Source organism: Saccopteryx leptura, chromosome 2, assembly GCF_036850995.1.
Source record: "Saccopteryx leptura isolate mSacLep1 chromosome 2, mSacLep1_pri_phased_curated, whole genome shotgun sequence".
Taxonomy (NCBI): Eukaryota; Metazoa; Chordata; class Mammalia; order Chiroptera; family Emballonuridae; genus Saccopteryx; species Saccopteryx leptura.
Window position 1 is genome coordinate 333900362 of NC_089504.1, and position 16788 is coordinate 333917149.

Here is a 16788-nt window from a genome sequence, read left to right on the forward strand (position 1 = left end):
TGAGGACCTGAAGTCACGTGGGGAACACTGTGACCTTAACCGTAGAGCTGGCGAGGCTAGGATCAGGGTGAAGACTGGGTGATTCACAGCCCCCGCCAAGCCTTCATCCTCCCTGGCATAAGCACAGACCCCTGTCAGCCCATTTCAGCAAGGCCCACTCCTTAAGAGACTCCTACCTCAGAGTCCAATCATGAAAGGGGTCCCCAAAAGGGAATAAGGAATGACCCCTAAGAGTCCGCACACTGGGCCACACTCACTCTGAAGTTTGGGCTGGCATGGCGGTGGAGGGGAGGGGAGACGAAATTCTGAGCATTTCATCACAGGAGGCCTGTTCTCGGCTGCCACCAAAAACCTTTTCCATCTTTTCTTTGCTTTCCTCAGACCCATATTCTTGGTTTTGAATTATCTGGAAATTCACAATGGTTTCTTCAATCCTTGTGGGGCTTTGGTTATCTCAGAAAACGACAGGGCTCAACATTCACTCATTCACGCCTCTCACTGGGTGCTGGGCCCTGGGAATACTAGTGAGGGGGATGGTCTCAGTCCCAAAGGGCCATCCAGAGGTGTCCACGTGCCCAGAATCCCCAGAGCGAGTTCTCTAAAGTGTTCATGGTCCCCCAGCACAGGAAATTTGCCTGTTCAGTGACACCGGCCCCATTTCCTGCCCGAGGAGCTTATGAAATGCAGCCACAGTGGGATCCTTCATCCCCAGCATTTTACACAATCTGCTGGTTTTAAAGTCTGTCAGCTCAAGGCCCTCAAATATAAGAGGTCAGTCAGCCTGGTAGGGACAACACCTACAAATAAGGCTTAGCTACTAGCTCTGGCCTAGTCTACCACAGTAGAGACTAGAAAACTAGGCCTCCAAAGGTTTGGTCCTAGGCCATGCCAAGACACAGTCTGTCCAGCTTTGATCTCCTCCAAGACAACAATGAGGACTGAAGAGGCAAAGCCACCTGTGATGCGGAACTTTAGGCCAAGTGGCTCCACACCAGCAGAATTCAGCTTATAGGCCACAGCAGTTTGCAAGGAGCATCCAGGGGGTCTGCTAAGAGCAGATGCCACTGGGTCTTGGGGCTGTGTCCATGCCAAGCATCAGCCTCAGGTCAGCTAGCGCTTCTCTGAGTTGAGACAATGCAGGGACACCCACCACTCTCTCCTCTCCTCAGCGCTAGGCACCAGGGAGGAGTCTTTCAGAATAAAGAGCAGAGAGGACAGTCCTGGCCAGGTAGCCCAGCTGGTTAGAGCATTGTCCTGATATGACAAGGTTGTGGGCTTGATCCCCAGTCAGGGCACAAACAACCAATGAATAACAGTCAACCAATGAATGCATAAATAAGTGGAACAACAAATCAATGTTTCTCTCAAATCACTCTTTAAAAAAAGAAATGAAAGAAGAACAGAGAGGACAGGGGCAACTGCTGGGGGACGGACAAAGCCCAGATCCCACTCTCTGTGGGTGGACCCCCATGTTCTGGGCTCCTGGCTGTCTGAAGCTTTAGCGGACCCCATGGCATTCAGGAGTGTTTTCAAACTTCGGTTGTTCATCTTCCACCTTTGCAGTTTTGTCATATTCACATACTGCTGTTTATTTAATATTGTTCTTTACAACTGACTTCTTAAAAGCACAGCCCTATCCCACATATGACATTTGAAATCATAGGAAAGATGTACAAATCCTATTTTTTCTAATGACATTAAAACATATACCTATTAAAGTGCAAAATACATATCCAGATGCCACCTAAGATCATCTCTCAAATCATCACCTAATGTGGCCCCCATTTCCGGAAACACCCACACTGGGGACATAGGCATGGCCATCACTGTCCAGGGCAGGAGAAGAGACCTGGGCAGATGAAAGAGAAATTTAGGTATTTCAGACAATTCGTTAAAGACTGGCACTTAATAACACTTGAAGGGTTAATCTGCATTTCTATTCCTGACAAATGAGTTCCCTTAAATAGCAGCATTTATATGAAAGAACCCTCCTAGGCCTACAAACCTCTAAACAGAACTATATCAAAGAGTTTTGGAAAGTATGCAACACTTTACAGATGGAAGGTGATGTTGCTATCAGTATTCACATTATGATTAGTTTATACATCATTAACTCGTCAAAGGGAAGTGTGGGTTGAAAGACGCAGCAAGCTCCCACTCTGGAGGAAACCACTGCCACCTTCACACCTGTCCCCCAGGAAGAAGAAGCACCTCAGAAATTACACTGAAAACTGGATTGATTTCTAGGACTAGCACCTGGACACATGCTCAAGAACATGACGACTATTAAAGTAAGTACTCCTGAAGTAAAGTAATAGAAAAGAGAAAACTGTTTGGATTCCTACCAGCTGCTGAGATAAGTCTATCTCCCAAGAGCATGCCAACACTGTCTGCAGCCCAGGGCAGGAGCACACTCTCCAGAAATGCCCCTTTGTCGACACAAGTGTACATGCACACGTGTGCAGGTGCACCCAGTCCAGCCCTGACTCAACTCAAAGTGGTCTCTTCTCCTCTGAACTTAAGTCCTCTTTTATCAGAACGCTTCTCACGGCCCTACTTTCTCATGACAGTTCTATCATCTGTGCACTTGCCCCTCACCCTGAACTAAAGGACCACACCTTGTGGTCTCATCTCCTCCCCCATGCCAGGAAGAGTGCTTTGAATAGAACACAGCCTGACAGTGTTTGCTGAATGAATCAATGAGCTTTCTCACCATCTCTCTCTAGTCAGACTGCTTGTCTTCTCCCTCTAAAGACAGCCAAGCCTAGTGAGGAGGACAGCATTCTAGGGGTATATTCAGGATGAGACAGAGGGCCTGGAATTCCCCAATACTCAGGAAGTGCCTCCTCTCCCCATGCTGGAGGCAAGTCCAGGATCACAAGGCAGCAAGGTAGAGGGGACGACCTACAGCGATCTGGGAGGAGCAGTGTTTTTAGGTAGGATGTGTGCCCAGAACCCCTTGGCATCCATGTGCTGTCTCCTTAGAACACCTCTGCAAGCAAGGCAAGAGACATGGTACACCCTTTGCAGGCCCCATCAAGCCTCATTCATTCCACAAATTCACTGGGCACCAGCCAAGCACCAAGCACGATGTAGAATTCCACAATGAATACAATGTGGCCCTTGCCTTCAAGGAGACTAGGATATACTCGAGGAGACAAATGTTTATAGAGTTTCGCTCAGAATGAAATATGGGCTAAGGCTGAGGTATAAGCCAGAGTCCAGAGTAAGGGTGGACCTATATGCCAGCATATGAGTGGGATCCCATCCGTGCTGGGAAAGGCTTCTCAGAGGAGGCCCACTAGGAACCCCTCATACCTCAATCCCACACACTACTGAACCATCTGGCCTCTTGGTTCATAATCAGACTTTTCCCCATTCTGTTCCTGGTGGGAAGGCTGGTCAGACTCTAAGTGCAGAGGCTTTTGTGGGCCCAATGAGGAATGTGACTTACTCCTACCTAGTGCTTGGAGCTAGCACCAGAAGAGAGAACCAGAGGTGGGACACTAGCCACCGCCACCTCCCATGGCAGTGCCTCATTGCTTTACACCCAGGCTTACAGCTACGGCTCCACCCAGACTCCACAAATCAGCCATCTACCAAGGGCAGCAGTCTATTTTTACCTCCATTAGCTCCTCCTCAGAACCACACTGTAGCGTGGGTAGGGCAGGGCTGTGATCCCCATCTTACAGGAGGGACAAAGAGGCCCAGAGAGGCTCAGTGACACTCTCCTGCCCGCAGCAGGGCTCTGAGCACCACACCTTCTGGGGAGCAGCGTTGCCTGGGCAGACAGGCCTGGGGCCCACAGATGAGTGCCCCCGGTTAGGCAGGCTGGCTTGCAGCCTGTGAACTCCCTGCCATACTTTCTAACTGGCCCCACTGCTGGCCACAGAACAGAGAGGAGGTGAGCAAAAGGCTGAGGTTAGAGCTCTTAGAAGTGGGTTTAGGAGAAGGAAAGGAAGACCGGTTTGGTGTGCCAGGCCTTAGGCAACACTGATGTAGTTTCAAGGAGGAGCGCCGCCCCTGGGGCTGATGTAGCCACTCCTCTCCTGCTTTACCTTTAAGGCAACATCTCCAACAGGGCGGGGGTATGGCTGCCAAGAATGCCCACAGCCGGAATGAGTGGGCTGGGGTCCAGCAGATGCTTCCTGCCTACGCACACCTTAGAAAAAGTTCCTACCCACCTGGCTTGTGATTCAAAGCCAGCTGTCACCTCCCTCTCTTCAGCAGCTCCAATTCTTTTCCTTCAGGGAAGCTCAGTGATCTCGGGCATTCTCTCTCTTCAAATGCTTTCTTGCCCTAGCCCAGATTCACCAAGTCTCTTTGCTAGGAAGAGAGTGGCCCCTTGGCCTGAACTTCATAAGTGCACTTATCCCACCGTTGCCATGGAAACAATGAATTATGGCCTCCTGGTTTCAAGTCAGCCAGCTCCTCTGGGGCAGCAGGCTCACACTACTCATGTGCCCACCAGGTGACTCATGTCACTGCCAGAGAAAGCCCCGAGCACAGCTGGCCTGGGTAAAGCCAGCAGCCACTCCCCCTGAGGACAACTGGTCCAGGGGAGGAGGCAGGCACAGCACCTCTTCTCCAGAACAGCTGCCAGAGCGCACAGCCCCTCTCATCCCCTCGCAGGCATGCGCCAGGCCCTCTCAAGCTGACTGAGGTTAGTGCACCAATCAGCCATTTCTGCCCGCACACAGCTTCGGCAGTTGAAAGCTGCTAGCCCTGCCCCCTCCCTCAACAAGCATCCAGGGCGTGTCACATTCCCACCTTCACAGACACCAAGAAGGGGGACCCTGAGCCAGGGCTGGTCGGGGTTCCCAGCTCGCATTCCTCCAGAAGAAACACATCTTCATCCTCCAGAACCTTGTCCAAAAAGCCTATTGCCTCCTCTTCCTCTTCCATGGCAGCCGGAGCCGTGGAGGGCAAACAGGAAGCAGGGTCCACGCAGCAGCAGCAGCAGCAGCAGCAACAGCAGCCGCAGCAGCAGCCGTTGCCGCCGCCGCCCCGAAGGGAGGCAGGCGGGCAGGGAGGGGAAGAGCGTGTAGGGCAGGCCTAAACCAGCATGCTGGCCACCCCGGAGTCAGTTCTGGCACCTGGCCACCGGCTCCCGATGAAAGGCTCCATTATGAACCTTTTCCTGCAGCCGCTTCCCAGCTTTCCTAAGCGCCGGGCTGCGATCCCGCCTCGCGCGCGTCCTGCCCCGAGAAAGGGGAAGCGGGTCCTCCGGGGCAGCCCCGCGAGCCTAGTCCGCCTCCCGGCGGAGGTCCCCTCTGCCGCCGCCGCGAAGTCAGGGCTCTCAGCGAAGGAAGACGCGCGGGCGGAGCGGGAGGCGCCCCTGCGCGGCCGCCGGCCCTTCCTGCTGTGCGCGCGGGCCGGGCGCAGGCGGGGCCCCGCGCTCTGCGGCCGCCGCTCCCGAGGTCGGTCCCGGCGCCCCGCCGCCGCCGCCGACCCCGGCGATCCCGCCCTTTCTGAGCTCCGAGGTTCGCGTTTGCTATTAATACACAGGAAATGCACAACTTGACAAGCGAGGTGGAGCCGTTCTCTCTGTGGTCACCCGGCCAGGCGGCTGGTGAAGGTTTCTGGAGCGCGAAGGAGGGGCGAGGAGGCCGCAGACGGGCCGGGCGCAGGGGAGGTCGGCTTCCCAGAGACAGGCTTTATTTACAGCTCCTCTCCAGAGTCGGGCGGGAGCCGGCAGGGGGAGGAGCGGAGGAGCGGAGGAGCAGCTGCCCGCACAGCGTCGGGGACGACCAGGGCCAACCTCACTATCACCTTGGAATCCCCATAAACCTTAGTCCCTTTCTCACCTCTGCCTCGGGCTCTGACACCTTAGCGGAGGGGAGGCGAAGGCCTCGTGAGAAACCAGTTTCCAGCCCCGCCCCGGGTTGAGGGAACAAGGCTTTGTGCAAAGGAGGCCTGACCTGCCTCATTGCAACAGCGCAAATGCCAGCCAGGTTGTGCAGCAGGGCCACATGGACAGTCAGAGGTGTCACATTCACATATGTCCTCTTCACAGATGCTGCCGAGATTAGCAATACCACTTCCTTGGCGCTCTCTCCCTCAAGAGGGGTCTCAGCCCAATAGAGCCAGCCCCACAGAAGAGGGTACACACGAACCCAGCCAGGAAGCACGGTCCACCCTGCCCACCCCAGGCTGCTTCCCATGGCTGCTTCAACAGTTGCCAAAGCTGAATCCATCCAGAGGGTATACGGTACATTCTTGTTCCCTACCCGGGATTCAGAGATGGACATTCACTTACTCTCACGGGGGAGGAGTTTGGGGCAGCACAGGAAAAGCTCTTTCACAACACAACCCTAGGGCAAAGGTTGCAAACTCCAGCACCCATGATGGTGTAGATAAGGTGAGCCAGGTAGGGACTGGGTGATCTCAAGAAACAGCTACTCAGCTCCAGTGAATGGCTGCCAAGGGCAACACACGTGAAAGGTTGCCCCATCTTGGATTATTCAAGAGAAGATGGAAATCTGGATTCTTAGGTAATATCTCTTGATTTTAAAATGATGGCAGATAAGTTTCATTTGTAAAAACCCAAGGTGCAGTCAATAATATTGCAATAACTATGCATGGTGCCAGGTGGTACTGGAAATATCAGGGGGAACCTTTCGTAAAGTACTGTATATGATTGTCTTAACACTATGCTGTACACTTGAAACAATACAAAATAATATTGAAAGCTGTAATTGAAAAATAAAATAAAATAAAATAAAATATACCACGCCATGGTGTAGTCTAAAATGAGACACATCTCTGTGCACTGAATTAGGCCCACAGACAAGGTTGCTGCTCGTTTTTTTGAAAGAGAGACAGAGACAGGAAGGGAGAGAGATGAGAAGCATCAACTTGTAGTTGTGGCACTTAGGTTGTTCACTGATTACTTTTCATACTTGACGGGCGGGGGGTGGGTGCTCTGGTTGATCCAGTGTCTCCTTGCTCAAGCCAGCAACCTTGGGCTTCAAGCCAGCAACCTTTCGGCTCAAGCCAGCAAACATGGGATCACGTTGATGATCCCACACACAAGCCAGTGACCCCCACAATCAAACTGGTGACCTCTGGGTCTTGAACCTGGGACCTCAGTGTCCCAGGTCGACATTATCCACTGCATCACCACCAGTCAGGCAGGTTGCTGCCTTCTTGCAGCTGGTTGTTTCTTTGAGAGAAGGTTAGGAGTTGTGTGGGGGAAGAGCATGGGGGGGTTCCCTGAATATCCCATCTCCCCTTTCCTCACAAATCAAATTCAGCTCCACATACTACCAACCCTCCACTGAATCTTTGTAAACCTGTATATAATAGGTACCACCAACTAGTCAGGCATCCCCAAACTACGGCCCGCGGGCCGCAATGCGGCCCCCTAAGGCCATTTATCCAGCCCCCACTGCACTTCTGGAAGGGGCACCTCTTTCATTGGTGGTCAGTGAGAGGACCACTGTATTTGGCAGCCCTCCAATGGTCTGAGGGACAGTGAACTGGACCCCTGTGTAAAAAGTTTGGAGACCCTTGATGATAGATCAAGTGAAACTCAACATTATGGCTGGTGAGCTCTGAAGCTCCAGCCCAACTCAAGCCAGCTCTTCCCATCTCCCACCAGTCCTACAACCAAATCTCCAGCCAGGGATTCCCTTGTCATCTTCCTGATGCTCCCAGCTTACAATTCTCTCTCCACTACGCAGTTGCCAGGATCAGCCACTGTGGCTCTTAATGATACAGTGTCTGAGCTATCAATCAATCTTTTTGGATGTCTACTACCGACCTCCTTATGCACATGTCACATCCCCTGTCAGGTGACAACTGTGTGGCCACTGGGGGAAGAGTCAAACTCTTTGACATGCTTTTCAAAGGAGGGTTAACTGTGTACTACCCTTGGACCACCTGGTATTATCACCTCTCCTTTCCAATGGGCACCTCAGCTGAAAACAGAGCCCTTGGCTGAGCCTTCAAGCTGGATGGAGGGTTGAGGAGGAAATAGGAGGAAAAAGAAAAAAGAATGGACTTGGTTTCTTATTCCACCTCTCCCACAGTCTGTGGATGCTCTAAGCTCTCGGTGGGGTTCCTGCCATTCTATTAGCACAGAAAACTCGTCCTCACCAGTGCCAGGCTCCTCTCTGTCACCAAAGCTGAAATACAGGGGATTGAGGGTAGGTTCTCCGGGGCCTTAGGACTAACAGGGTTTCACAGAGGCACACCCCACCCCATGCACTGCCCTTTCCCTCAGTCACTGGTTTTCCCCTGTCCATGACTTAACTGGGTTATAAATAGCCCGGGCACATCTGAAGGGCCCTTTCAGCCATAATTTCTCATTTGGTTTGAGTGGATGAGACTGTTCCCAGGGCTTGGGAACAACCAGGCCTGGCATTCCCCAGGGCACAAGTGTGCCAGCCCAGGGCTCTGTGCCACAGTTTCTGTCTCCCATCCTACAGGCTCCAAGTGCATGACACGGGCTGCCCCCATGGTCAGACAAACAGGTGGCATGGGAGAAGCACTAAAAGCCCAAGGGCTCCGCCTATGTCCCTAACCCTACACAAAGGAGCATGAGGTGCCCTTACAAGTCTCCTAGAGTACCCCCATCTCCAGTCCCTATGTCCCTAATCCACATGGTGAGATTGATACCCACTTCTTTCCCAAACCCCGAAACCTCTCAGAAGCTGCTCCCTGAAAATTCGTAGCATCTGTACTCCACCCCATCCCAGGCTGGAAATTCCAGTGAATAACTAGAATGCCCTTCCAGCTCCACTGGGCACACAGACTCTACTCAGAGGCCCTCAGTCCTCCCCCGGGAGGGGAAGTGACTCACAAGTCCCAGCGATGCTCCCTCCCTTTCCCCTACAAATGCCCCAAGCCAACCCGGGACCTGAGCTTCCTCCCTGCATCCACCACACTCCACCTACTTCAGCCTGACTCCTGCTCCTCCCCTCCAGAGAAACAGCCCACTCCAAAGGCCCCCACATCGCCTTTCCCCCAAACCAGAGTCTTCTCTCTCACTCCTTGGCCTCTGCAGCCTGGACATTCTCAGGCTGCTGCGACCGCTGACCACTCTGGTTAGACTGGCCCTTCTGTCTCCAGCCTCCTATGGATGTCGAGCCATCCACTCAGGACCCAGGCCTCAGTCCTTTGCTCTGCCCTTCTCGTTTCTAGCCCAGTCATAGCCTTTTACCACCTGCACCTCCAGCATCTTGCTCAGCTCCAAAGGTAGCCTTGGTGCAGTCAGTTGGAGCTCCTCACTTGGAAGTCTCATCCACTCCACATATCCAGACCAACGGACCCTTCCCTCTCCCTAAACCAGCTGCCATCTTGGGACTCTCCCTTCCCTCAGTCCCCACATCCCTTTTACCAAGACCCTTTGGTTCTTCTTTCTTTTCCTTTTCCACAGCCACCACCCCAACCAAGGTTGGCAGCATCTCACACCTACACACTCACAACAACATTCCATTTTGACTTCCGTTCTTGCCTGTCCATCTATCTGTTCACTCAGTTTGTTCATTCCTACCTGGAGAGAAAGCCTGGCTTTACAGACACACAAATTGGGAGACACGACCCTCACCGTTAGAGCGCTCCCCACCTTCGGGGGTGAAGGACACCTGCACTAACAAGGCAGTGTTCTCACTGATCAACACAGCGGGGACACAGGACAAAGGCACTAACCCTCCCTGAGAGGAAAGCTTCACAGGAGAGTGGTTCCTGAGCAGCACCCTGAAAAGAGGGAGGGTTCCCAGGCAAAGGCAGGAAGGCAGGAAAGGAAATCGTTTTGTAAGGAAGCCCAGGAAACACAGCTGGAGGACAGAAGAGAAAAGGAGCAGGTGATGCAGTTGGAGAAGTGGCTAGAACCACACTTTGGAGAATCGGGGCATGGACTCCCCCTTTGGCAAGGAGAACCCATTAAGATACCTGACACTCGCCAAGCCCACACTTTCAAAGCCACGGGTCATTTAGTCTCCTCAACCCCACGGCCTTGTCTCACGCTCATTCTCCATCCCCTTGTCCCCTTACCCACTCAATCAACAAGGCTTTATTAATTGCCTGTTGTGCACCGGGCACTGCGCTAGCATTCAGAACACAGCCACAAACAGGACACTACAGCTAGGGGCGTGGAGCAGATGGTCTCAGGGACAGACTGACATTGTGAGCCAAGGCAATGCCAGGGGAGGCACACAATCTCAGAACTATAGCGCCGAGGCACCACTCGCTCAGAAAGCATACGTGGGAACATCTATTGTGACTTTACGTGTTCATATGCTCTGACTCAGCAACTCTACTTTAAGGAATTTTTCTACAAAAACATTTTTACAAAGTCACAGAGATCTATTTACAAAGATGTTCACTGCATTGGTGTTTATACTAGTGAAATACTGGAGACAGCCCAAATGTCTATCAGAAGGAGGCTGGTTAAGTGAATTATGGTACATCTATAAAATAAAATACTGCGTATAATCCTAAAGAAAAATAGGGTAGATCTGTAATTATCAATATGCAAGATGTCTACTTAATAAGTAAAATAAGAACAAATTGCATAACAGTACCAATAGTGTGAAATACAATCCCACTCTATCTATCCACATATATATGTCTGTCTGTCTATCAATCTATTTATCTATCTATCTATCTATCTATCTCCCTCTCTCTATCTATTTATCACGTGAAATAAGGAGACACATAAAATCTACAACCAACTTCTAACAGAAGTTCTCTCTGTGGGATGGAACTTGAGACTTTCTATATTACATAGTTCTGTAAAGTTAGAATTTTCAGTGATGTAATCAGAGAAAATAAAGAAGTTAAAAAAAGAAGTGGGGTAAGTGCTCTGATTGGGAAAGTAGATTTAGCTCTGGAGGCACAAGACAGGCACATCTGACAGAGCAAAAGGAGGAGTCATGGAAGGCTGTCTGGAGGAGGTGACATTAAAACTTATAACTAAAAATTAACAGGGGTTAGCCAAGCCAGTAGACCTGTGGGTCACACAGGACTATGTGAGGCAGAATGAAATGAGTTCAGTCCAGGTGGGGAGTCTTTATTCACTCACTCATTCATTCAACCAATATTTACTGAGCATCCCCTGAGCCAGGCACAGTTCTTTCTAGGCACTAGAATTTGAAATGAGCGAATGTTTTATTATAAAACTGACAAAGCTTGCAGGGCTCACTTTCTACTTGGGGAGTTGGTAATGAGGCCACAGAGGTAGGCAGAGGTCAGGTGGTCAGGACAGACAGGCCTTGACAGCATTACCATAGGACAAAGGGGAGGCACTGAAGGGTTTTAAGCAGGAAGTGACATGGCCATTCTTTTTTTTTTTTTTTTTTGTATTTTTCTACAGTTGGATACGGGGAGGCAGTCAGAAGACAGACTCCCGCATGCGCCCGACCGGTATCCACCCGGCATGCCCACCAGGGGGCGATGCTCTGCCCATCTGGGGCATTGCTCTGTTGCAACCAGAGCCATTCTAGCGCCTGAGGCAGAGGCCATAGAGCCATCCTCAGCACCCGGGCCAACCTTGCTCCAATGGAGCTTTGGCTGCGGGAGGGGAAGAGAAAGACAGAGAGGAAGGAGAGGGGGAAGGGTGGAGAAGCAGATGGGCATTTCTTCTGTGTGCCCATGCTGGGAATAGAACCCGGGATTCCTGCACACCAGGCCGATGCTCTACCACTGAGCCAACCGGACAGGGCAACATGGCTATTCTTCACTGTGTTTCTACCACTGATATCAGGTTACTCTTTCTAAAACATTGCTCAACCTGAGCCTAGCAGGAAGCTGAGTCAGCCCAAACTAGGGCGGTGGGGCTCCTGCTGATGACTGAACTGATCCAACTATTGACAACCACCTCTGTTGCTTAATGTCTCCTGAAAGGACCATGCACAGTCTCACCTTTGGGCCTTGTCCTAGGCTTGAAGCCCCTTCTACCGCTTCTTTTCCTCTTAATTTTCTTGGCAAAAGCTCAAGCCCCACCCCTAGAGCTTTGGAGCTCAGTATACCCTGGGCCAATGAGAAATGACCTCGGGGGCCAGTGCCTTTCATCATCTGCCCGATAACTATGCTTCTCCCTCTGCCTTCTCTTTCTCTGTTACAGTAGAAATCATTTCAAAAATCATACATAGAGTTCCACATAAAGCAAATATTGAGTATAAGCCAGTACATGCCACTATTTATATAGTAAAACAAATAAACACAAAAACAAAACACTCCCCTAGATTCTAGATTTGAATCCTCTCTCAGCTTCCTGCCAGCTGTGTGACCCTGGGTAAGTCATTCAAACTCTGTGGGCCTCAGTTTCCTCATCTGTAAAATGATGGTAATTTTAGCACCAACTCTAGGGTTCCAGTGAGAACTAGGACACACAGGGCAGTGCCTGACATGTGTCAAGGCCGCAGTGGGCACCAGCCCTTCTCTTCTTTGGCACTGGTGGGGGGCTGTGGAGAGTGCAGAGGGGGAAGGCCTACCCCACTCCCAGAACACTTCCCACCTCTTCCCATGGGCCCAATCCGCCGGACATACCAGACCCTCCTCCCTTTTCTTAAACCTCCCGAGATTTCCCCACATTTCAGAACTGACATCTTTATCTAGAATGTCCTTTCTGGCCAGTGCCCATGCAGAATACTACCTACTTTCTGGGGCTGCCTCCTACATGCTTCCCTCCCTGATTCCCCCACCTGAGGTCACATGAAACCCTCCCCCCCAGACCTGTACATCTCTCAAGGTTGTTGCACAGATGATCTTGAAACAGAGGGATTATGTGTCTTGCTGTGTGTGCATGTAGGGTGTACAAGGGGGTAAGGGGCAAACCCTGTTCATGCTAATTCCCCACAGCATCCAGAACCACACCTTGTAAAAAGTAGGTGCTCAGAATATACTAGTGAATGGAAAGACCCCCCCAGAGGCTTAAAGGGTGAGGCAAAGGGCTTCCCAAGAAGATAAATCACGGGTTCAAGTTGGGTGAGTGATTCTTATAAAAATAGGTCATAGGATGTGGGCTCCTAGGGCTAAAGAGAACCCAAAGTCACACAGTTCTATCAAAGAAAGAATCTCCTCTCTGCCTTTAGTTACCAACCTCTGCTTGAATCCTTCCAAGGCCTGGAAGCTAACTACCTGTCCCACTGCTAGACAATTCTTTCAACTTTTTTTTTTAAGACTTTCTTTACTTTTAGAGAGGAGAGAGAGAAAGGAGAGAGAGAGAGAGAGAAGAGCAGAAATCATCAATTCCCATATGTGCCTTGACCAGGCAAGCCCAAGGTTTCGAACCAGCGACCTCAGTGTTTCCAGGTTGACACTTTAGGCACTGAGCCACCGCAGGTCAGGCAAGACAATTTGAACACTTGAAATAATCTTAATATTTACTCAAGACCGGTAGTGGCATAGTAGAGTACTGATCTGGGATGCTGAGGTCCCTGAATCGAAACCCAAAGGTCCCTGGCTTGAGCACGGGATGACCGACTTGATCCCAAGGTCACTGATTTGAACCCAAAGATCCCTGACTTGAAGCTGATGATCACTGGCTTGAGCCCAAGGTCAGTAGCTTGAACAAAGGGTCACTGGCTTGGCTTGAGCCCCCTAATCAAGGCATGTATGAGAAACAATCAATGAACAACTAAAGTGAAGCAACTACAAGTTGATGCTTCTCATCTCTCTTCCTCTCTCTTATCAATTAAAAAAATATATTTATTCTGGCCTGACCTGTGGTGGTGCAGTGGATAAAGCGTCGACCTGGAAATGCTGAGGTCACCGTTTTGAAACCCTGGGCTTGCCTGGTCAAGGCACATATGGGAGTTGATGCTTCCAGCTCCCCCCCACTCTGTTTCTCTCCCTCTCTCTCTCCTCTCTAAAAATGAATAAATAAAATTAAATATATATATTTATTCAAATATTACTGCATGGTAACTCTCTTTTCATCCCACCCTCTAGGGCAACTGAAGATCATTTTCTTTCATTTTAATTGGGAAATACTTCCACAACCTTCAAATGCAATGTATAAAAGGGCATGGAGTAAGCGGCCCCCTCCCACTCCTTCCCAGACACCCTCCCAAGCCTGTTGCCCTGCTAGGACCCTATGACTGCTGGCTTCCCCTTAGGCCTGAGGATCCTCCATCAGTAGAAACTGGTTTCAAAGAAACCATCTGGGCAACCTGAATGCCTTGAGTTCCCTTCCCTGGGGGACACCTCCTGGGCCATTGCCACTCACTAAGCCTTTTCTGTGCACCTGCCTTTTCTCAATAACTGCCAACTGTCCCTTGAAGGACCTCTTCTCCCCCCACCTTCCCAGGACCACTGTTCTAGACCCTCACATTTCTTTCTTTCTTTCTTTTTTAAATTTATTTTTATTTTTTAGTGAAAGGAAGGGAGGCAGTGAGACAGACTCCCACATGCACCCTGACCGGGATCCGCCCGGCAAGCCCACTAGGGGGTGATGCTCTGCCCATCTGGGGCCATTGCTCCGTTGCTCAACAAGCCAGCCATTTCCTTAGTGCCTGAGGGGGAGACCATGGAGCCATCCTCAGCACTTGGAGGCCAACTCCCTCGAGCCAATAGAGCCCTGGCTGTGGGAGGACAAGACATAGAGAGAGAGAGAGAGAAAGAGAGAGGGGAGGGGGGGAGAAGCTGATGGTCACTTCTCTTGTGTACCCTGATTGGGAATCAAACCCAGGACTTTGACACACCAGGCCAAGGCTCTACTACTGAGCCAACTGGCCGAGGCCAACCCTCACATTTCTAACCTTTCTCTAGACCAGCGGATCTCAACCAGGGGAGATTTTGCCCCAGAAGACATTTGGAAATGTCTGGAGACATTTATATTGTCACAGCTAGGGTTTGCTACCAACATCTAGAGGGCTTGAGGCCAGAGAAGCTGCTGAACACCCTACAGTGCACAGGACAAGCTCCCACACCAAAGAAGTAGCTGGCCGTTTCCAGAGCACAAACTCCGCTCTTGACCTACTCCAGAGCCAGAAACCAGGCTCTGAGGAGGGAGGAGGGTGAGCATCCACCAGTGTCGAATACAGCGGACCAGCACTCCCCTCCTTTCTCAGCTCACAAACCCTGGAGTACATCAGTGTCCAGTACGGTAGGCTTAAGGGGACCACACTCCCAGGGGGAGCCAGCGACAAGGAAGGACAGATCACAGCCAAATGGGAAATGGCTCAAGGTGACGCTAACCTCTTTCCAAGCAACTGGGTCTTTGTGCCCCTCTCTTTCCCCTAAATCCCCATGGTGGCATCCTCTAGAGGGGGACCTTTGTCCAGCAGGCATGCCACTCGAAGCAGAGCCACTGCTGCTAGGACTAGAGCAGGGACGGAAAGGTCCAACAGTTGCCAGAGCTAGGGGCTCATAAAGAGCTGGTTCACATTCAAATTCAACCATCACCTGGGGAACAGGTGTTCTCTTCACTAGGCATTTTCACAGCTGTTATGTCACTTGGTTCTCACAGCAGCCTTTCCAGATAGGAGGCACTTATGCCCATGTAGAGGTGAGGGGACTGGGGATTCTATAGATAGCCCAAAGTCATCCAGCCAGAGAGAGGGCGCTAAGGCTCCTGTCCAGGAGAGACGCAGAGAGCAGCGGTGATGAGCACCCCCACCACTTACCAGCTGTGGGACCTTACGAGGGTTATGTGACCACTTTGATCCTTTGCTCCACATCTGTACAATGGGGTCATATAAGTGCCTATCTCACAAGGTTGTGGTCAGGACTTAATGAGTCAGTATTTTATAAAGTGCTACAACAGCGCCCAGCATTTGGTAAGTGCTAGGGAAGTGTTTCTCTTATTCCTCTTCTTTCTGCCAAACAACAGGAGGGTGAGGGGTCTGTGTGGCCCTCCATATAGAAGCAACTAGTCCAAAGTCAAGAGCATCAACCACGTGAAAGAAAGCGCTAGCACCCACTAGTGGACAAACTAGGTGACAACAATGGAAAATATATAGTTCCTGGGATAGGAGCCAGCCTGCTGGGATGCTCTCTGCTTTTCTGCACTCTGGCAGAGTACAAGGCCCAAAAGCCATCCAGGCTTTGCCACCTGTGATGGCTCACTGGTATATGGCCAAATCCCTCAATGTGAAGACTGTTTTGAGGGCTTTCACAGCATTTGTTTCAGGGCAATTTAACACCCGTGATAAAGTGGCTCAGTCAGCCTCCCTGTCTTACCCCCAAAGACTGCAGGGTTCAAGGGTTTTGCTGGGTGCACCTTCATACCCACAGTGCCTGCCTGGGACCTACAGGAGATCAGAAAACCTTCAGTGAATAAATGTTACTTTGGAAGCAACCTGATTGGCAGATGTGAAAGAACATTAATGAACAATGAACCAGCATACTGGCAGGGAGAGGAAGACCCCAGACAGACTAGGAGAGCAACAGGGACCCCCAGGTCAGCCAGGCATGCTTCATCCGGGGAGACCAGCTCCAAGCCAGATGTGAAGGCGGAGATGGGCCAGGGAGGACAGGAAGGGCCAGCTTTGGAGGGAGCTGAGCGTCACCACCAGGGTACTCTGTCTCCCTACTAACCTCTTTCTCAACTCCTACAAGCTAAGGAAACCCCCTGAGCCTTAGTTTCTTCATCTACAAAATAGGGGGCTCCCCCAGTGGCTGGAGGAGTTGGGTGGCAATGAGGCTCGTGGACTCCCAGCATAGCGTCTGGCATGTAGGAGGAGCCATTTCGTCTCCTCTCTGTAGTGAGGATCAAAGACTCAGACAGGGAGAAACGGACAGCAAGGCCCCGAGACAGGAGGCTGGCAACCCGAGGACAGTATGTCTCTGATTCCACGGGCAGCTGGAAACGCCTAGAGGCCCCCAAACCACAGGGAG

General features: G+C 51.2%; 1 protein-coding gene across 4 annotated transcripts in view; it reads right to left on the reverse strand.

Annotated features, from left to right (window-relative positions):
* ABR (ABR activator of RhoGEF and GTPase) overlaps positions 1-16788 on the reverse strand; it is a 199776-nt gene that overhangs the window by 83129 nt on the left and 99859 nt on the right. The window contains exon 1 of one of the 4 annotated variants that reach the window (XM_066363593.1): positions 4771-5563. The exons of the other annotated variants lie outside the window; for them this stretch is intronic. Coding sequence (XP_066219690.1) covers positions 4771-4905 — 135 coding nt within the window. The 5' untranslated portion in view covers positions 4906-5563. Of the gene's footprint in view, positions 1-4770; positions 5564-16788 lie in introns of those variants that run through there. 4 annotated transcript variants of the gene reach the window in all.